Genomic DNA, 16,128 nt, shown 5'->3' on the forward strand with positions numbered 1-16,128 from the left:
AACCATAAATGGAAATTAGAACTTTCTCTATCTCTATTTATTTGACCACCCTATCATGACAAACTATTATGAGCAATTTCTTTTAGATAACATACAGGGCACAATAAATGACGGTTCAGAATATGTCAAAGTTGGATTCAGGAACGTTGTTTTAATCCTCCAAGATGGTATGCATTTCACTATGAGCTGTCAAAGAAGTTGAACTTTCTGATAATTCTACACTAAAATTATTTTGGCTTTGATGATTTCCTAATTAATTCAATTATTTAAAATCATATTAATTATTTTTTTCTGGGTGAATTGATAGGGTCTAAACAGTACAAGAATTAAATACAATGTAAGTCAAATTTTGACCAAAAATGACAAAATATTCCTTAAAAATACACATTTGCATATTCATCACAATTTGAAAAATCTAATTGGGTTATCCCTAGGGACCTGTATACTAAATAACAAAGCTGTCTGACCATTGGTTATGAAGAAGAAGATTTTTTACCAAAAACGCCTTTTTTGGCATTAATTTGCCTATTTTCAACAATATCAAAAATACAAAAAAAATAGTTTCTCAAAATCATACTTTTCATCTACACAACAAACATCAAATCAGTAAGTACTGCGGTTCTCAAGATATTTGAGTGGACGGACGCCTCACAAACGTACGTCAGGACGTACGTACATAAATACATACATACAGACAGACAGACAGACAGACAGACATACAGACATACATACATACATACATACATACATACATACATACATACATACATACATACATACATACATACATACATACATACAGACGTACAGACATACATACATACAGACTGACGCCGGACGCTGGACGGATACCCATCCCAATAGCTTCTATAGTCCATAGTAGATAAAAACACAAAAGTTAAGCTGAAAGAAAACATGCAAAAACCGCTCAAAAGTCTGAATACACAAATTTAAAGTTTGTGGGAAAAGCTTTTATTTATACATTTTTTTCTTGCTGTTCTTTGCGAACTTTTTAGTCGTAATTAAGGCTTTCAATCAATGTGGAAAATACACAGTCTTGTAACCTATTGACTCCCTAATGAGCAAACATGCTCTTCAGGTTTAGGGTGGTATCAACCACACCGGTGTTCAGCAAAGAAATTGCCGGCTATAGACATGTCATGTAATGAAGGCTATCAAACCTTAGACACTTAAAAAGAGGTCTATGTTCAAACTTATGAGAGATAATGTATGTTCAGTAAAGTGAAAGAAATATACACCAGTTGGAAATGCAAAAAAACAGAGCAACAGTTCGACAGGTCACGCGCCAAAGTGACTTTCGGAGCAATGCGGTTTTAAACTACCACTGTTTACATCATGCGAATTAACCTTGATTTGTTTTCGCTGTCTCAGGGTGCAACTGGATATATACAATAGACCACTTGGATACAAATATATAATGGCGAACATTCTGATTTGTTTACCTTGTCGATTAAAATATCATCGGACCACTTTATCGGTGTCTTGGTACCGTCGTGCGTAGATAAATTACCTAGGTCTGAGTCATACCTTCAAATGATTTATTCTACAAATTACAAAGTCTGCATTGTTAAAGTCTGACACATTTCAAAAGTGGCATTGACTGAATACATTAATGATTGAGACTGAGCCGCAACACTGAAAACCGTTTTTGCCGATCAAAAACATGTTTCTCCTCCTATATTGATATGCAAAATTAACAATATCGCAAATTCAGAAAGAAACATCATATGGGAAAATTTTCATCTTTAATTTGCTGAAATCATTTCCAATGTTTGCTCATTAAAGGCCGTGTTTGTTTGCTTTCTTTTACCTTTACAAAAATAATTAATATCGCGGAGGAAAGGATTGACATTACAGGGATTTAGGATATGCTATCTTATGTTTTGTAATAAAGAGTACTATTTATATCCAATGACCTTCATGGCTCCTTCCGTGAAAAACCCTAGAATAGATTGTGAACTTGAAGTCAACACATTGTCCACGACTTTCGGACCTAAGTCAATGAACAGTTCATGAATTTTCTTCCGCCAACCTACTTCTGTTTTAAAGTTCCATTAGCTGTATCTTCTGGCGATTTTTCCGTTAGTTTTGATTGAAATGATTACTGGCTCATGTTGAATAGCCTGTCAAATAACAGAGAATTGCATATTATTCGGAAACATTACGCGCCCTACAACTAAATAACATGTGATTTTACAACGAAAATTTCACTTTTTGTCCGGACAGAAATACAAACTCTGTTGACACGCGGATTGCAACGTAGGCATTCTTCTGCACCTGCGCGAGCCATTTACAGCAATTTCAAAATAAATATTCATTACTTATTCCCGGTATTTACGTTGTAGTCCATCGTACGAGCACCTTGCGTAGCCAGATGTCTTGCAATCCACGATGCAATGCTGTTTTGATCAAGCAATAAACGTGAACTTGTACATCTCGCGTGAATGCGGCGTCAGCATATCTGCGTTCTCCCCAGCACGCTGAGCATGCCAGACGTCAACAAACGAGCTCGGAAGGGCAACACGTTTGAACAAAAATTAGCAGTTTTATGTGGCCATAACATCACTAATCATCAAAGATTGTACTTTTTAAGGAAACTGCGTTCATTCATGGTTGATAGACAAATTTTATCTCTTTTTATAAATCTTACATTGAAAGCGTTATCTCATTTTCATTCATTTGTTGGTATCAAAATCTGTCTGTTAAAAACAAAATTCACTTGATAGAATTGTTTCACTTAGCTCAAAACTAATTGGTATACCCCAGAGAAGTCTTTCTACGTTTTATAATCAGCAAGTACTCAGGAAAGCCCGCTCAATTATTGTGTCTAGTGATCATATTTTATCAGCAGAGTTCGACACACTTCCCTCTGGTCGGCGTTTTAGATACCCGGCTTGCAGGTCAAACGGCGCAAGTTGTCATTCATTCCAACCGCTGTGCGGCTTTTAAATGATTCCTAAACTGTTTTTTGTATAGTCCTGCGTCTCCTACCATTTTGTAAATTTGTATTATATATTTTTGATGTTGTATTTGAGCCACGCTTTTTAATTGCCCGTGTTTGGGATAAATAAAGTTCTATTGAATTGAATCACTAATCATGTTTGTTTCTTCGTAAAACAACATTTTGCAACAAATTTGAGCCTCCAACATGGAATTTTCAGAGGTAAAAAAATGGTCAAAAGTTACAAATAATGGCCCTTTAAGGTATTCATACTCGTCGTACTCGTTGTAGTGAATCACCATCTTGTAGGTTTGGTCGCCTGAGAACCACTCTATTTCTTGTCCGTCCGTCAGAATGATTTTCAGATTGGCATTATTCCATACATAGTTGAAATCTAGCTCCGATACCGCTCCAACAGCACCTTGGAAGAGCCTCCTGTTTCGGTCGGATATGCAAGTAATTTTTGCTGGACTTTTGTTATATCCCAATCGATATACGATTCCCACAGTCAATCTCCATTGCCATTTTATAAAACGTCACAAAGATCTGCAACAGAGACGCAAGTCATCAATCAATAAATAGGTCAAGGAGGCGGGACAATGTCAGGCAATAGATTATTATTGTTGTTAGTTACACACAGAAATAGTCGAAAAATTTAAATAGAAATCTTAATCAAATTTCGTGAAATCCAGCATTCGAACGCTTGCGTCGGTAATTTTATTAAATGAGTATATCCTAAAGACATAATCATTTCCCGATAGGAAGGGATTGTTGATTTTATTATGTATCAACATTCTCACCATTTACTTTTTTGTAAAATTAAGGTTCGTTTGCGGCACCTTTTTAATGTCAACTCATCTTTCACATTCTCGAGCTGCCCATTTTGAATTCTGCTTGGATTTTTAAGCGCACGCGAATAAGCACAACAGAGGCCTATTGACTGAATGATGAAATGTATACCGTTGAACCGAAAGTGAAAGAAAGCTTCCTAAATAAATGTATATTGTGGGGCTGCATAACATCGCCATGGAAATGGCTTCGTTGGCTTATATTTCGCTCTTGCCATCATAAATTTCAAATATAAGTACGAAAAATACGGTACAATACGTTATGCGAGAACGGTAATACATGAAATTTTGACCACATACAAATCACTTTGGACAAATTGCGATGTATGCAATTAAAATTAAAGTTTGGCTAAGATAACTAACAAACGCTACCGAAGCTAAAGTCTTTTTCGGTTCCACGACACATTTTTTTTCATTCCTGTAAGGGTTGTACATCTCCAGAAGGAAATAAAACGAAAGATTGAAATCAATGATTGTAGTCCTTTCAACCATAGCTTTTCATACTTACCAAAGTCGCGAATATCACCTGTAATAGCAGTCTAGCTATTCTCCTGATTACAACTCAATGAACCAAAACATCGGTGTAAATAAATTTCGTTTGAAACAGATTGGTAATCTATTTGCACTCTACCCTACAGCGCTTGTACGTTGACACCATAGACCCTCGTTCTCCAGTGTCTGTTGTGGTTTAACATAACACCACTCTAGCTCATGTGACCTATTGTTCTTGCAGGAGCATTTTATTTGGTAAACTCACACCGTTCCTATTGTCTTTATGCAGATTATATCATGGGCCACACTTCTTTTCATTTGTTGATGAGATATCACCTCACTTCGATCAATAGAGATAATTAACATAGCAAAAAAAGGTGCTGATAACTTATCACACGGCAAGACCATTTCAGCCAATAGGAGGCCTGGCTCGGCGTGGATTATAACCCATAACCAACTCTTAGAAGTGAGTTATGCATACTAGTATACCCTCGAGAAAAACGAGGGTCTATGGTTATAGCAATAATCCACGCACGATCCTTGCTCGTGATTGGTTGACATGATGCTGCCACCTGAAAAGATGGCATGCAACAAACTCGATGGAAAAAGTATGCATGGAGCGTACTTGCTGTGGTGGGTAAAAAGTGCACATTGGGCGTACTTGATTGATATAAAAAGTACACATAATATATATGCTAGTCATCCTCCACACGTCTGCTACTGGGGTGGGTGTTGGGTGTGTGGGTTGTTTGACTTATAGGGGTTACTTTTCATTTACACAGTATTGACAAGGCACCTTAGTCTCTTGATCTTGATTGTCGAAGAACACTCACCTAATTCTTCTATCTGTTATTCAAAGCATACATTGAAACAACTATATTGCCTGATTAAAGATAGTGATCATACTTTAATAACAGTGTGAAAGATATTTATGACAACAATGCATATTTTAAAAGATGAAGTAAGTTAACATAACTGTCGTGTGCGTTCAACTAGCAGTGTGCTAAACATTCTAATTCTTGCAGATGTGACTTAAAATCAATCAAAATCTGTTCATTTTCAATTTTTTCTAAGGACAGATATTCACTGTACTTGCATTGTGAAAAATGTAATGATGAAATGTTCCCTGAGTTTGCAGTCTATGTGTAAACTAGTTTGACAGATTCATGGAATGCCTCACTCACTTGTTGTTATATCAGTCACTCTCGGTATCCGTTTGTACATCAGAATGCTCAGGAAATATATTTTCAAGAATACTGCCATCTCCATCGTCACTTCTCTTTTCATCAGTATTAGTCCAGTTAAAATAAAGAAAAAAGTAGCCAAACCTCATCAAGCAAATTGTAACACAAGTCACTTATGCAGTTTTATGCTCGGGGATATTGCCTAGTGACAAACTAAAAGTAGACAAAAATCGGAAGATATAAAATTTGATTTTTTCAGTTTTTTATTATGAAATTTATGAGTAAAACGTTGAAGTATTGCCATGAACAGGGAAGGAGATTTTTGCGCTGAGTATTGCAGTCCTTAAAATGGTAACACCAACTGAGAAATAGTAGCTTTTTCACATCCATAATTTCCTCTACAATGAGGCTTTATAGACGCGTACTAAATACATTTTACAAAAATTTTAAAGCAATGACCTGTAGGTATAAAAGCTATGATGTAATGTCCTATGTAAATAAACGGTTTGTTTTTTCCAAAGAGAAATTCCAAAAACCCACGCGACAGGGGACGCAAAACAAGTAACGTAATTACTTCAGCCTTGTTGTCGGATCTCTTGTTTACCATGGTTTATTACAGTACTCATCGATATGCCTTGATCATTTTCGTCTGCATTTATAGAAAAACCACTCTTTAACTTAAAAAGGCCCGGTAATTTTAACTGTGACAAGCGATAGTTTTGCTGGTTTATGTTGCATCTGTGTAAACATCGATTCTATTGTGTATGATGTCAGCACCACTCTCTAAGTCTATACATTCAACTGTGTGTTGCAATACCCTGTACTCTGCTTAAAGTAATCCTATGTTTTACAACAGTAAAGAAAAGGAGGGACAAGGAGGACGGCAACAATTTTGTCTCGTTCAAAGTTCAGAAATAAGACTGATTAAACAAAACCGAAACTGGGTTTCTTGTCGATATTGATAAGATAAAATCTGTCTGTTCTGTGTTTCATTAGCGAACTTGCTAAATGCATGGACGAAACGAAACGAAAGGAACGACACACGCCCTATTACGGTGGCCCAAAACTACGTGTTCTTCGCATTTAAAGTCTGCGTCGCATTCAATTGTTTCTCTCTCACATATGTGTCTGCATTCAAAGTCTGCGTCGCATTCAATTGTTTCTCTCTCACATTGTGTTCCCATTCAAAGTCTGCGTCACATTCAATTGTTTCTCCCTCACATATGTGGTCGCATTCTATTGTTTTGCTCTCACATAAGCTTAGGTGTCCGCATTCAAAGTCTGCGTCGCATTCAATTGTTTCTCTCTCACATATGTGTCCGCATTCAAAGTCTTGGTCACATTCAATTGTTTCTCTCTCACATATGCGAACACATATGTCTGAGAGAAACATTTGACTGCGACGCAGACTTTGAATGAGGACACATAAGCTTATGTGAGAGAGAAACAATTGAATGCGGCGAGACTTTGAATGAGAACACATATGTGAGAGAGAAACAATTGAATGCGACGCAGACTTTAAATGCGGAGAACACGTAGTTTTGGGCCACCGTACCCTATGATTGGCTAGTCGCTGCAATGTTCTTTCTTTTCGTAGGCAATCCTTTGTTCTGATTGGCTTAACGAAAATGACGACAGAGTTTTCGTTTCTTTCGTTTTCATCCTTTTTCTTGATTGGCTGAACGAAAGTGACGAAAGATTTGCATATTAATTTTGTCTGCATGGAAGGGCGAGCTGTTGTTAACCAAAATGCTGGCGCCTCGCTCTCATTTAATATTCACCATGTCATTCCGCCCATCTTTGAAATACAAGGAATAAAAATGAGCACAGATTGAAATACTTTCTTGACACGAGTCAAAGTGGCCCGCACATTATCATGGACTTCGTTGGTGCTAAGCAGACCTTCAACATGACCTACAAAGCGGCTCTACCGGTAAGAGAAATGAAATGTCACGTCCCATACGAATAAACTATCAAAGTATAGAGACAGGTTCACATACTCATAGTCGTGCCTGTCTGTCTGTCTTGTGTGCAGTACGGGGCCATTATCAAAGCATTACATGAATAGCCTGCAGTTGACTTTCCTGACTGTGCAAAAGGATACTCATTTCAATCCTAATAATAAGCAATGTTGCAGCGGAATAAGTCACCTTTTCTCCTATCATCCTGTCATTGGATACTTTAAAATTGTATTCTGACTGCCCAGTAACAATTATAAATTGAGCGAGAGATATGCCAAGCCTTGACAAGAATTTATCGCACAAAATATGACGTGTGTTAGTATCTCATGGCAGGCTGGCCAAATTAAAGCACTGAATTACACGAAGATTGCATCTCGATACAGGGTGGTGTGATCATCTGTGTTGGATTGCATGGTGACACGGTGGAAGTGGAACTACCATGCAAATATAAGCTTATCTGCTTTTTCTTTTAAGTTATACACTAGTTTTATTGTGTAATTTGTAATGTTGCAACATTCAAGTATAGGACACCTTACTTTTAGAAATTTGAAAAATAAGATCCAATTATCCCAAATGTGTTCCAATCGTGTTACATCCAGATATTGTTCATAAAAACACGTTTTCTAAATAAGACAGTCGCACAGGCGCAGTACCGACGACCCCTCCCTTTTCATTTACTTTTTGTTGTCTGTTGAATATATTTGTTGTTTTTAAGGATTCTCTTGTTCACAGGGTTTCATTGATTTTCTGTTCAACATAACCCTTTAAACAATAGAAAGTGCTGATTGCCATGATTACATCTACCTTTTTCTCCCAGGTAACGCCGGTGACTTACAAGCTGCACAAGTTATCCGAAGTTCCAAAACTGGTGCCAAAGTTGAAAAACAACGAAATTGAGGGGCAAGCTATTATACCACCGTATATCGATTGAGTTTCACAATGATACACTCTCTGTTGGACCCTGTACCTTGTGAAATCTTATGTTACTTTATTTCGTTTTTTACCTTTATTCCATTTTACACGTGCGTTGATCTGTGAGATTCAAGAGAGTATCATTTTGCAATGAAAATATGGAAGGCAATCTGCAGAACGTAGGTCCAGCTGACTTGAAAAGACTACGAAGTCATTTCAGTAACTCGACCAAGGTTTGGAATTTTTTAATGGCTAATTCTTTCCTTAAACCTTTTCACATACAAATTTCTCTACAAGCACAACCATGTATACAAAGTCGAGCAAAAGTCAAGACCAACCTGTATTTAAAATGTCTCTTTTTTGTATTGAATTATGTCATATAATTATAAGACTGGAAATTTTCACCGACAGTGTTAGGATTATAAGATCCACACCATCAGGTCAGTCGTAAAAATTTACCTGACGCCAAATATCAACTGATTTGAACCATGATCGAAAGTCTGTCAGGATTGATTTCTTCAAATCTATGATATCACATTTTCTTTGTTTTTTCTTTCCAGTCAATATCATGTTCATATATGTAGTTAAAACATTAATTTTGCAAAAACAAATGATTATTCGATATGATTTTGGTTGGAATGGATACTGTATGGGAAAACAATCAGAAAGACTTCAGATGTTGAGGGAAAATTGTGGGTAGAACAAGAAACTATTGTATGGGCTACACAAAAGTGTCGGAAAACACTGTCGAAAGTTACTGTGAATATATGTGAAGCAGTGACGACAGTTATGTTCTGTTCAGAATGAATGGTGCAGTTTTTGTGAAGTTGACACAAAATTGCACCCCAAAATTTGAAAAAGAAAAACAATGTGAAAGATAAGAAACAACATTGAGGGCCAGGATTGTGCGACGGGATATTTAAAGCGCGCGGCGTACACGTAAATGTTGACTGTCGGTTAAAGGTTGAGAATTCATTATGAGTTCATGTTAAGGTCGCGGCGTAAACAGCCTCTCATCACAGCACAGAAACTGGCATGGCGGACAGATTGTGCACAGCTGCAATCAAGTACCCAGCGGACGATTTTTGTCCTCTCGTCGGAGCAGGCTTCTGGGGCTTGACTTACCGGTACGCACTTTCACATTCTAACACAATTCATACCGTTGAGCGAAACCAGTCCCGATTTCATCGTTGCATCGGATCTAGAGCCTGGAGGTAATTGTCGAAGTGCGAAGGCCAATATTACTTGTCATTGTGTTGCTGCAGTACAGTAGCTCGTAGATCTGCATGGCAGGGCTAACGGCTTTAGTCCTATAGCCGGTAACGCACAGCCCCGCCATGCAGAGCTGAGTAGCTCAATGTTTTGCTTGCGACTGGGAGTTGTGGCTGTTTCTTGGCTATTTACGGTTGGACGGCAAAACCAGAACACCCGGGCAAGATATCAAACTACTGTACGTAGTGCAGCATGTCATAGTGATACTTACGCTTATTATGGACAGGTCAGGTACCGCTAACTAAGCTGTTCGTGCAAACAGGTGTTAGTGCGCAGTTTTTCAGCGGGCGGGAAAATTTCAAAACTAATCAGCGGGCGGAGAGAAAAAGTCGATATTTACTGTGGGCGGGAAAGAATTTCAGTATTTTCAGTGGGCGGGGATGAAATTTTTGAAAGTGGGTAGCGGAAAATAAATACAGGGAGGGGAAAGCCGTGGTTGATGATAGAACTTGAGAGGAGATTAAGCGCCAAACTTAGAGGGGAGCGATGTTCCAAGGTACACTGCTAACTGCTGGCACGGTTTTGTGTTGGCCTGGGTTGCCTATTGGGCATCTAGTTGGCAAGGGGGAATTTCAGTAATGTGGAGAGGGCAGTGGGGAGCTTGAACTGTTGTGGGGAGGGGAGGGGCGGACCATAGATACTGGAGGCCAGTAGGCATCAAAATTCAGTGGGAGGGCACATTTTCCGTGTATGCCAGTCGGAGGGCAGTTACGAACAGCTCTACTTTCCCCTCCAAATTTTTGGTCATAGTCAAAAAGAAGTAAAATTGGTATATCAGCCTTCAAAACATGTTTTGTTATGATATTGCGAAATTGATAAAATGTACCAGTTGGCGGCACCTGACAGGTCAAACTTTCAAGTTTATAGGGACTCGCTCCCATTTTGAAAGACGTGTCTTTACACGTGATCCGTCAGAATCACAATTTTACGGAACATTTTTGTAAGTGCGAACATCATCAGAAGACATTTCTCACAGACGTTTGTCCACAGACACTCTGACTGTTCAGAGTGGTTAAGCACACACTGAAAAAATCACAGTTTAGCTGCCATGAGCACCTGTGGCCTTGTCTACGCACTGCGCAAGGCCAATATTCAGTAGTTCCTTTTGATGAGCAAAGTTAATTTGCCCATACTTTGCATGTCACAAAGAAGTCACAACAACATGCGCTGTGCAAATGATTGTACGCTGTAGACTCGCATTTGGAGTCGAGTCCTTCAGTGCCCGATCTCCCGGAAAGGTGCTGAGAGGAGGTATGTATTTCAACAGTTTTTGAGGTATAGTAGTGAAATCAGTATCGTTTTGAAATGCCGCACTAAGGTGGGATATTACACAATACAATGCGACATCATTTTACAATCTTGTTACTAGTCGTATCTTTATGCTGAGACTGCTCACTATGTCGCTGGTACAGCAACGCCATGCCTATAGGCAAATGTGATGTGTGTGCATGATTCAATCATTAAGCTCAGGGAACGTTCAGTAATGACAGGGGTGGGCCGGGGGAATTTCGCGCACACCTGTACCCTAAAATGTGACCCTCCCCTATCCTCCTCTCTAAAATGTGACCCTCCCCTTGTCTGACATTCTAAACTTGACCCTTCCCCCCCCCCCAACCTCTGTGGTATTCTCCCCAGCAAGAACTGAAACAGCATCAGCTTATTTACATAACAATGGGTTCAATTGTGTTGTTAGGGACAAATTACAGTGGGGAGGGCTGGTGTTTTTAAAGGGACAGTCGCAATTTATCACGCAAGAACTTTTGAAGAGATATTGTATTTCATACATTGAGGGAGGGTCACCATATTTTGTGCAACTATAAGAAGGCAAGATGTGGCTGATTTAGTGCTTCATCCAAAAATATCAAATAATAATACATCGAGTCTATCAGGCAAATTATTGACAATTTTCCCCCACAAAACATATCTGTATATTATATATGTTTTGATAATGTATTTAAACGTACTTTGCTTGAATTGGGAAATAAAATGTGTATTTGTGTACGAGAAATTGATTTCTGAATTTCATCTAAAAAGTTGCTTCAAGATGAAACTATGAATAGTTTTTTCCAATACAAAAATAGGTAAATCTTTGCATTTGTGTACTCTTGATTATTGATATTAATGTTCTTGATTAGACTAGAGTGGTTACAAGTCTATGGTTGTGTAAGAAATTTGATTTTGGAATTTCACCGAAATGTCGATTCACAATGCATGGCGGTCTATGATGAAACTATGAATAATTTGTTTCAGTACAAAATTAGATAAATCTGTGCATTTATGTATGCTTGATTATTTACATTATTGTTCTTGATTAGACTAGAGTGGTTACAAGTCCATGGTTGTGCAAGAAATTTGATTTTAGAATTTCACCGAAATGTCGATTCATTATGCATGCTGTTCTATGATGAAACTATGAATAATTTATTTTCAGTACAAAATTAGATTAATCTGTGCATTTATGTATGCTGGATTATTTACATTATTGTTCCTGATTAGACTAGAGTGGTTACAAGTCCATGGTTGTGCAAGAAATTTGATTTTGGAATTTCACCAAAGTGTCGATTCACCATGCATGGCGGTCTATGATGAAACTATGAATAATTTTTTTCCAATACAAAAATAGGTAAATCTTTGCATTTGTGTACTCTTGATTATTTATATTATGTTTTTGATTAAGCTAGTGCGGTTATAAGTCCATGGTTGTTTTCCCTCATAAAAAATATCTGTATATTATATATGTTTGATAATGTATTTAAATGTACTTTGCTTGAATTGGGAAATAAAATGTGCATTTGTGTACAAGAAATTGATTTCTGAATTTCATCTAAAAGTTGCTTCATGATGAAACTATGAAAAGTTTTTTTTCAATACAAAAATAGGTAAATCTTTGCATTTGTGTACTCTTGATTATTGATATCAATGTTCTTGATTAAACTAGAGTAATTACAAGTCTATGGTTGTGTAAGAAATTTTATTTTGGAATTTCACCGAAATGTCGATTCACAATGCATGGCGGTCTATGATGAAACTATGAAAAATTTGTTTCAGTACAAAATTAGATAATCTGTGCATTTATGTATGCTTGATTATTTACATTATTGTTCTTGATTAGACGAGTGGCTACAAGTCCATGCTTGTGCATGAAATTTGATTTTGGAATTTCACGGAAATCTTGTATGATTCACTATGCATGGCGGTCTATGATGAAACTATGAATAATTGTTTTCCAATACAAAAATAGTTTAATCTTTTCATTTGTGTACTCTTGAATATTTATATTATGTTTTTGATTAAACTAGTGCGGTTATAAGCCCATGGTTGTCCAAGAAATTTGATTTTGGAATCTCACCAAAAAGTTGATTTACTGTACATGGTTGTCTATGAGAGAACTCTGCACAATTTTTTCCAATATAAAACTGACAATATCTTTGCATTTATGTACATTTGATAATTGATATACACTTTTCCACCTGTTGCATATTTGTTTGTATCTTGTCTTTTATCAGTTTTAACTGTTCAACGTGTTTAATGTAGGATACCACCGCATCTTCTTTGCTTGTGAAACTTGTGCATAATGTGTTTGTATTTTGTTGGTGATTTCCTATTCTTGAAATATCACATGGACAATCAAAGTTTTTAACATAAAATCAGCTTCTGTCAAAAGTGACCCTCCTCCCCCCCGATAGGTTTATAAAAGTGTCCGTCCCCATTCAACTGTTTTCTAAAAGGGACCCTCCCCCATTCCCCCGGCCCACCCCCCCCCCCTGTAATTTCTGAAGGCTCCCATATCATAGTTGTTTGAAAGTGAATCTTACAGGAAGTGCATAAGACGGAATTTTAAACCTAAAACCTCCGTATTGGATATATTTTTGTTGCTCAGAATTCTTCGACTTTGTCATAAAACATAGCAGAAAAACTATAACAGCTGCTAAACGACAATTCATTGATATATCAGCGATAGTAAGCGATATGTTACATATGGGGTGGAATACCTTGTCCTTTAGTTTATGGTGCGAGATACGAACTCGCTGAACGATGGCAATCAGTAGACAATGACGTCATGGTGTGAAAAATCGTGTTTAACTAATGATAAAAGTTTCAATTTAGCTGCTCACATGTATAAACAATCTAAACCAATGGGGTAGAATATGAAAATAATACATTTAAGCGTTCGTACTTGTAATGCTTATTTTAGGGTGTATTTGTCCACTGAATGGGGAGAATGCGAACTTGGCATTGTCTTCAAACAATGTCGAACTACGAAACATGGTCCAAGAAAGATATTACGGCGACAACATGATATAAAATCACACTGAATTCAAAATGCTTTCTTTCTTTTTAATGTTAGGTAACCAGTGGTAAATATGGCGGATTGTAAAACTATGAAGTGTGTGAAAATGTTCGAGTGTTACCCGAAAGATCTACAATACATCACCAATCATGAATTTCCAGCTCTGCCATCAGAGGGCGCGATAATTAAGGTATTGCTTGATTACTCATAAATAGCTAACATAATCAACAAATTTGTCTGACATGAATACTGCAAGACTACATTAATGCTTTCCACATTACAATATATAAATTTCTTGATGGGTAGCGATATGAAGCATGTGTTGAACTTTCAAACTGTAAACTAGACGCTGTCTTGGTCATGCATCTTGTCCTGTAATTGAGTCAATAATGGACATGAAGTGGGCTTTGAAAGTCCGTCCAATTATAAAACATCAGTGCAGTGCCTTAGCGATAACTTTGTTTCAATTTTGAGTATTAAAGTAGGAGTCGAGTGATTGTTTTAGTCTTTGTCATACACAAATTCTCTTTTCATAGTTGCGAACTCTCGCGCGAAAATTCGAGAGGCATGCAGACACTGCGTCAACTTGCATTATTCAATCATATCAATGATCTGTTAAGGTTATGTCCGCTGGAGTGTGTCACACAGATGTGCATATGTGGACTGAACCACAGAAAAGACCGTACATTCCAGGTAAATACAGTTTTATTCATTTTTATCCGAAACAGAGTTCATAGATGTCCTACAGCACATCAAGATCAACAATAGCTACACAACAATTTTTCATTGACTCTTGAACTTTACATGAAGGGTGCAAATAAAGAATTGTATGAAGCCGGGTAGCCATATATTTCACAAACCAAGTCAACCACCCATTCCTCTACAACGATTATTTTTAACTTTAATATATTAATCCATAGATTAATGTTCATATTCTCTAAAATAGGAATATACCAGTGATAAAATGGGCCTTTTGGCTGGAAATTTTATTCGGTAGATGTTTTCTTATAACAAGGAAAATCCCATTTCAAAAATATATAATGAAAAACATGGATGATATATATAAAATAGGCGAAAGTTTCGCCATTGTGCTTTGATAAAGATACTTATGTATTCAACTTGCTTCTTAAGAAGGAAGTTGCTTAATATACAAATGTATAGAAATGAAGTCCAGATCTCTTCATAGATGGCGAACAGATATATCCACCACCGTTGCACTTATGGTGCATCGAACCCCTATAGAAACGCATAAAAATCTATGTGTGCTTTTGGTGTGACATTTCCTCAACAGTGGTGAAAACTTTTAAGACCATTGGACGGACTATAACAAATATTTTGACTCTACTCATGCAGGTCATGAAATCGCAGGAAGCATCCATGCCATCGGGGACTCTGCCTTCAATCCAGATGGACTTGCCCTAGGGGATAAAGTAGCGGTATATTCTTTGCTTGGATGTGGAAAATGTAAATATTGTATCAAAGGGAACGCGTCCTGGTGTAATGCACCACCGCTGGAAAATAAAGCACTCGGTCTCATGACCAATGGAGGGTAAAGTGATTAACTTTGAATCGTTTACCTAAGATCAATATTAATCAAATTGTATTGCCACTTACTAAACTTGCATCAAGCATCTCTGATCACGACCAGAATTGTACTTCACATACTCGGCCCAGTTGCTGCAATGGTGTGCGCGCCTGAATTATCACATAACATTATTCATATCGTCGCGTCGTCTGCTGATAAATTCGACAACCTTGGCAAACTTGCGCAATATCGTGCCTATATTCTCCACTTGAATAATAGCATACGACCTTTGGACCCTGTACAATGACCACGATAGGTTTAAGCCAAAAGGTTGGTTTTAGAGGCAGAGAATCACTTTTTGTATTTCGCAAGAATTTTTTTCATGTTCCCGCGCGACGGACGTCATGTACAGTAAATGATTTACTGTTCACAACTAAAATTTGGCTTACCTGCATGAGGGACGCACATCTATGGTGTTGGTAGCGACTTGGTGCATATATAGCAAGCAGACTGTGATAAAACACTGGCTTTCGGTAGTTGTATAAGCATAAGACTTATCATGTTTCTTGTACGGTCCAGCCAGAGTATGCAGTTTGCGAAGAGAGTGAACTCCCCACAGCTGAAAGTTTCGCCTATAGTTATCACTTCGCAGTTTGTAAAACAGAATCAATGACATACCCG

The 16,128-nt window shown here is 37.5% G+C and overlaps 1 protein-coding gene across 5 annotated transcripts in view; it reads left to right on the forward strand.

Moving 5' to 3' along the window:
- LOC139140114 (alcohol dehydrogenase-like) overlaps nucleotides 1-16,128 on the forward strand; it is a 125,971-nt gene that overhangs the window by 86,916 nt on the left and 22,927 nt on the right. The window contains exons 1-3 of one of the 5 annotated variants that reach the window (XM_070709144.1): nucleotides 13,557-14,112; nucleotides 14,543-14,615; nucleotides 15,276-15,471. In XM_070709144.1, coding sequence (XP_070565245.1) covers nucleotides 13,996-14,112; nucleotides 14,543-14,615; nucleotides 15,276-15,471 — 386 coding nt within the window. In that variant the 5' untranslated portion in view covers nucleotides 13,557-13,995. Of the gene's footprint in view, nucleotides 1-13,556; nucleotides 14,113-14,458; nucleotides 14,616-15,275; nucleotides 15,472-16,128 lie in introns of those variants that run through there. The other 4 variants (XR_011553946.1, XM_070709147.1, XM_070709146.1 and 1 more) reach the window with 4 other exon arrangements.

This window comes from Ptychodera flava, chromosome 9, assembly GCF_041260155.1.
Source record: "Ptychodera flava strain L36383 chromosome 9, AS_Pfla_20210202, whole genome shotgun sequence".
Taxonomy (NCBI): Eukaryota; Metazoa; Hemichordata; class Enteropneusta; family Ptychoderidae; genus Ptychodera; species Ptychodera flava.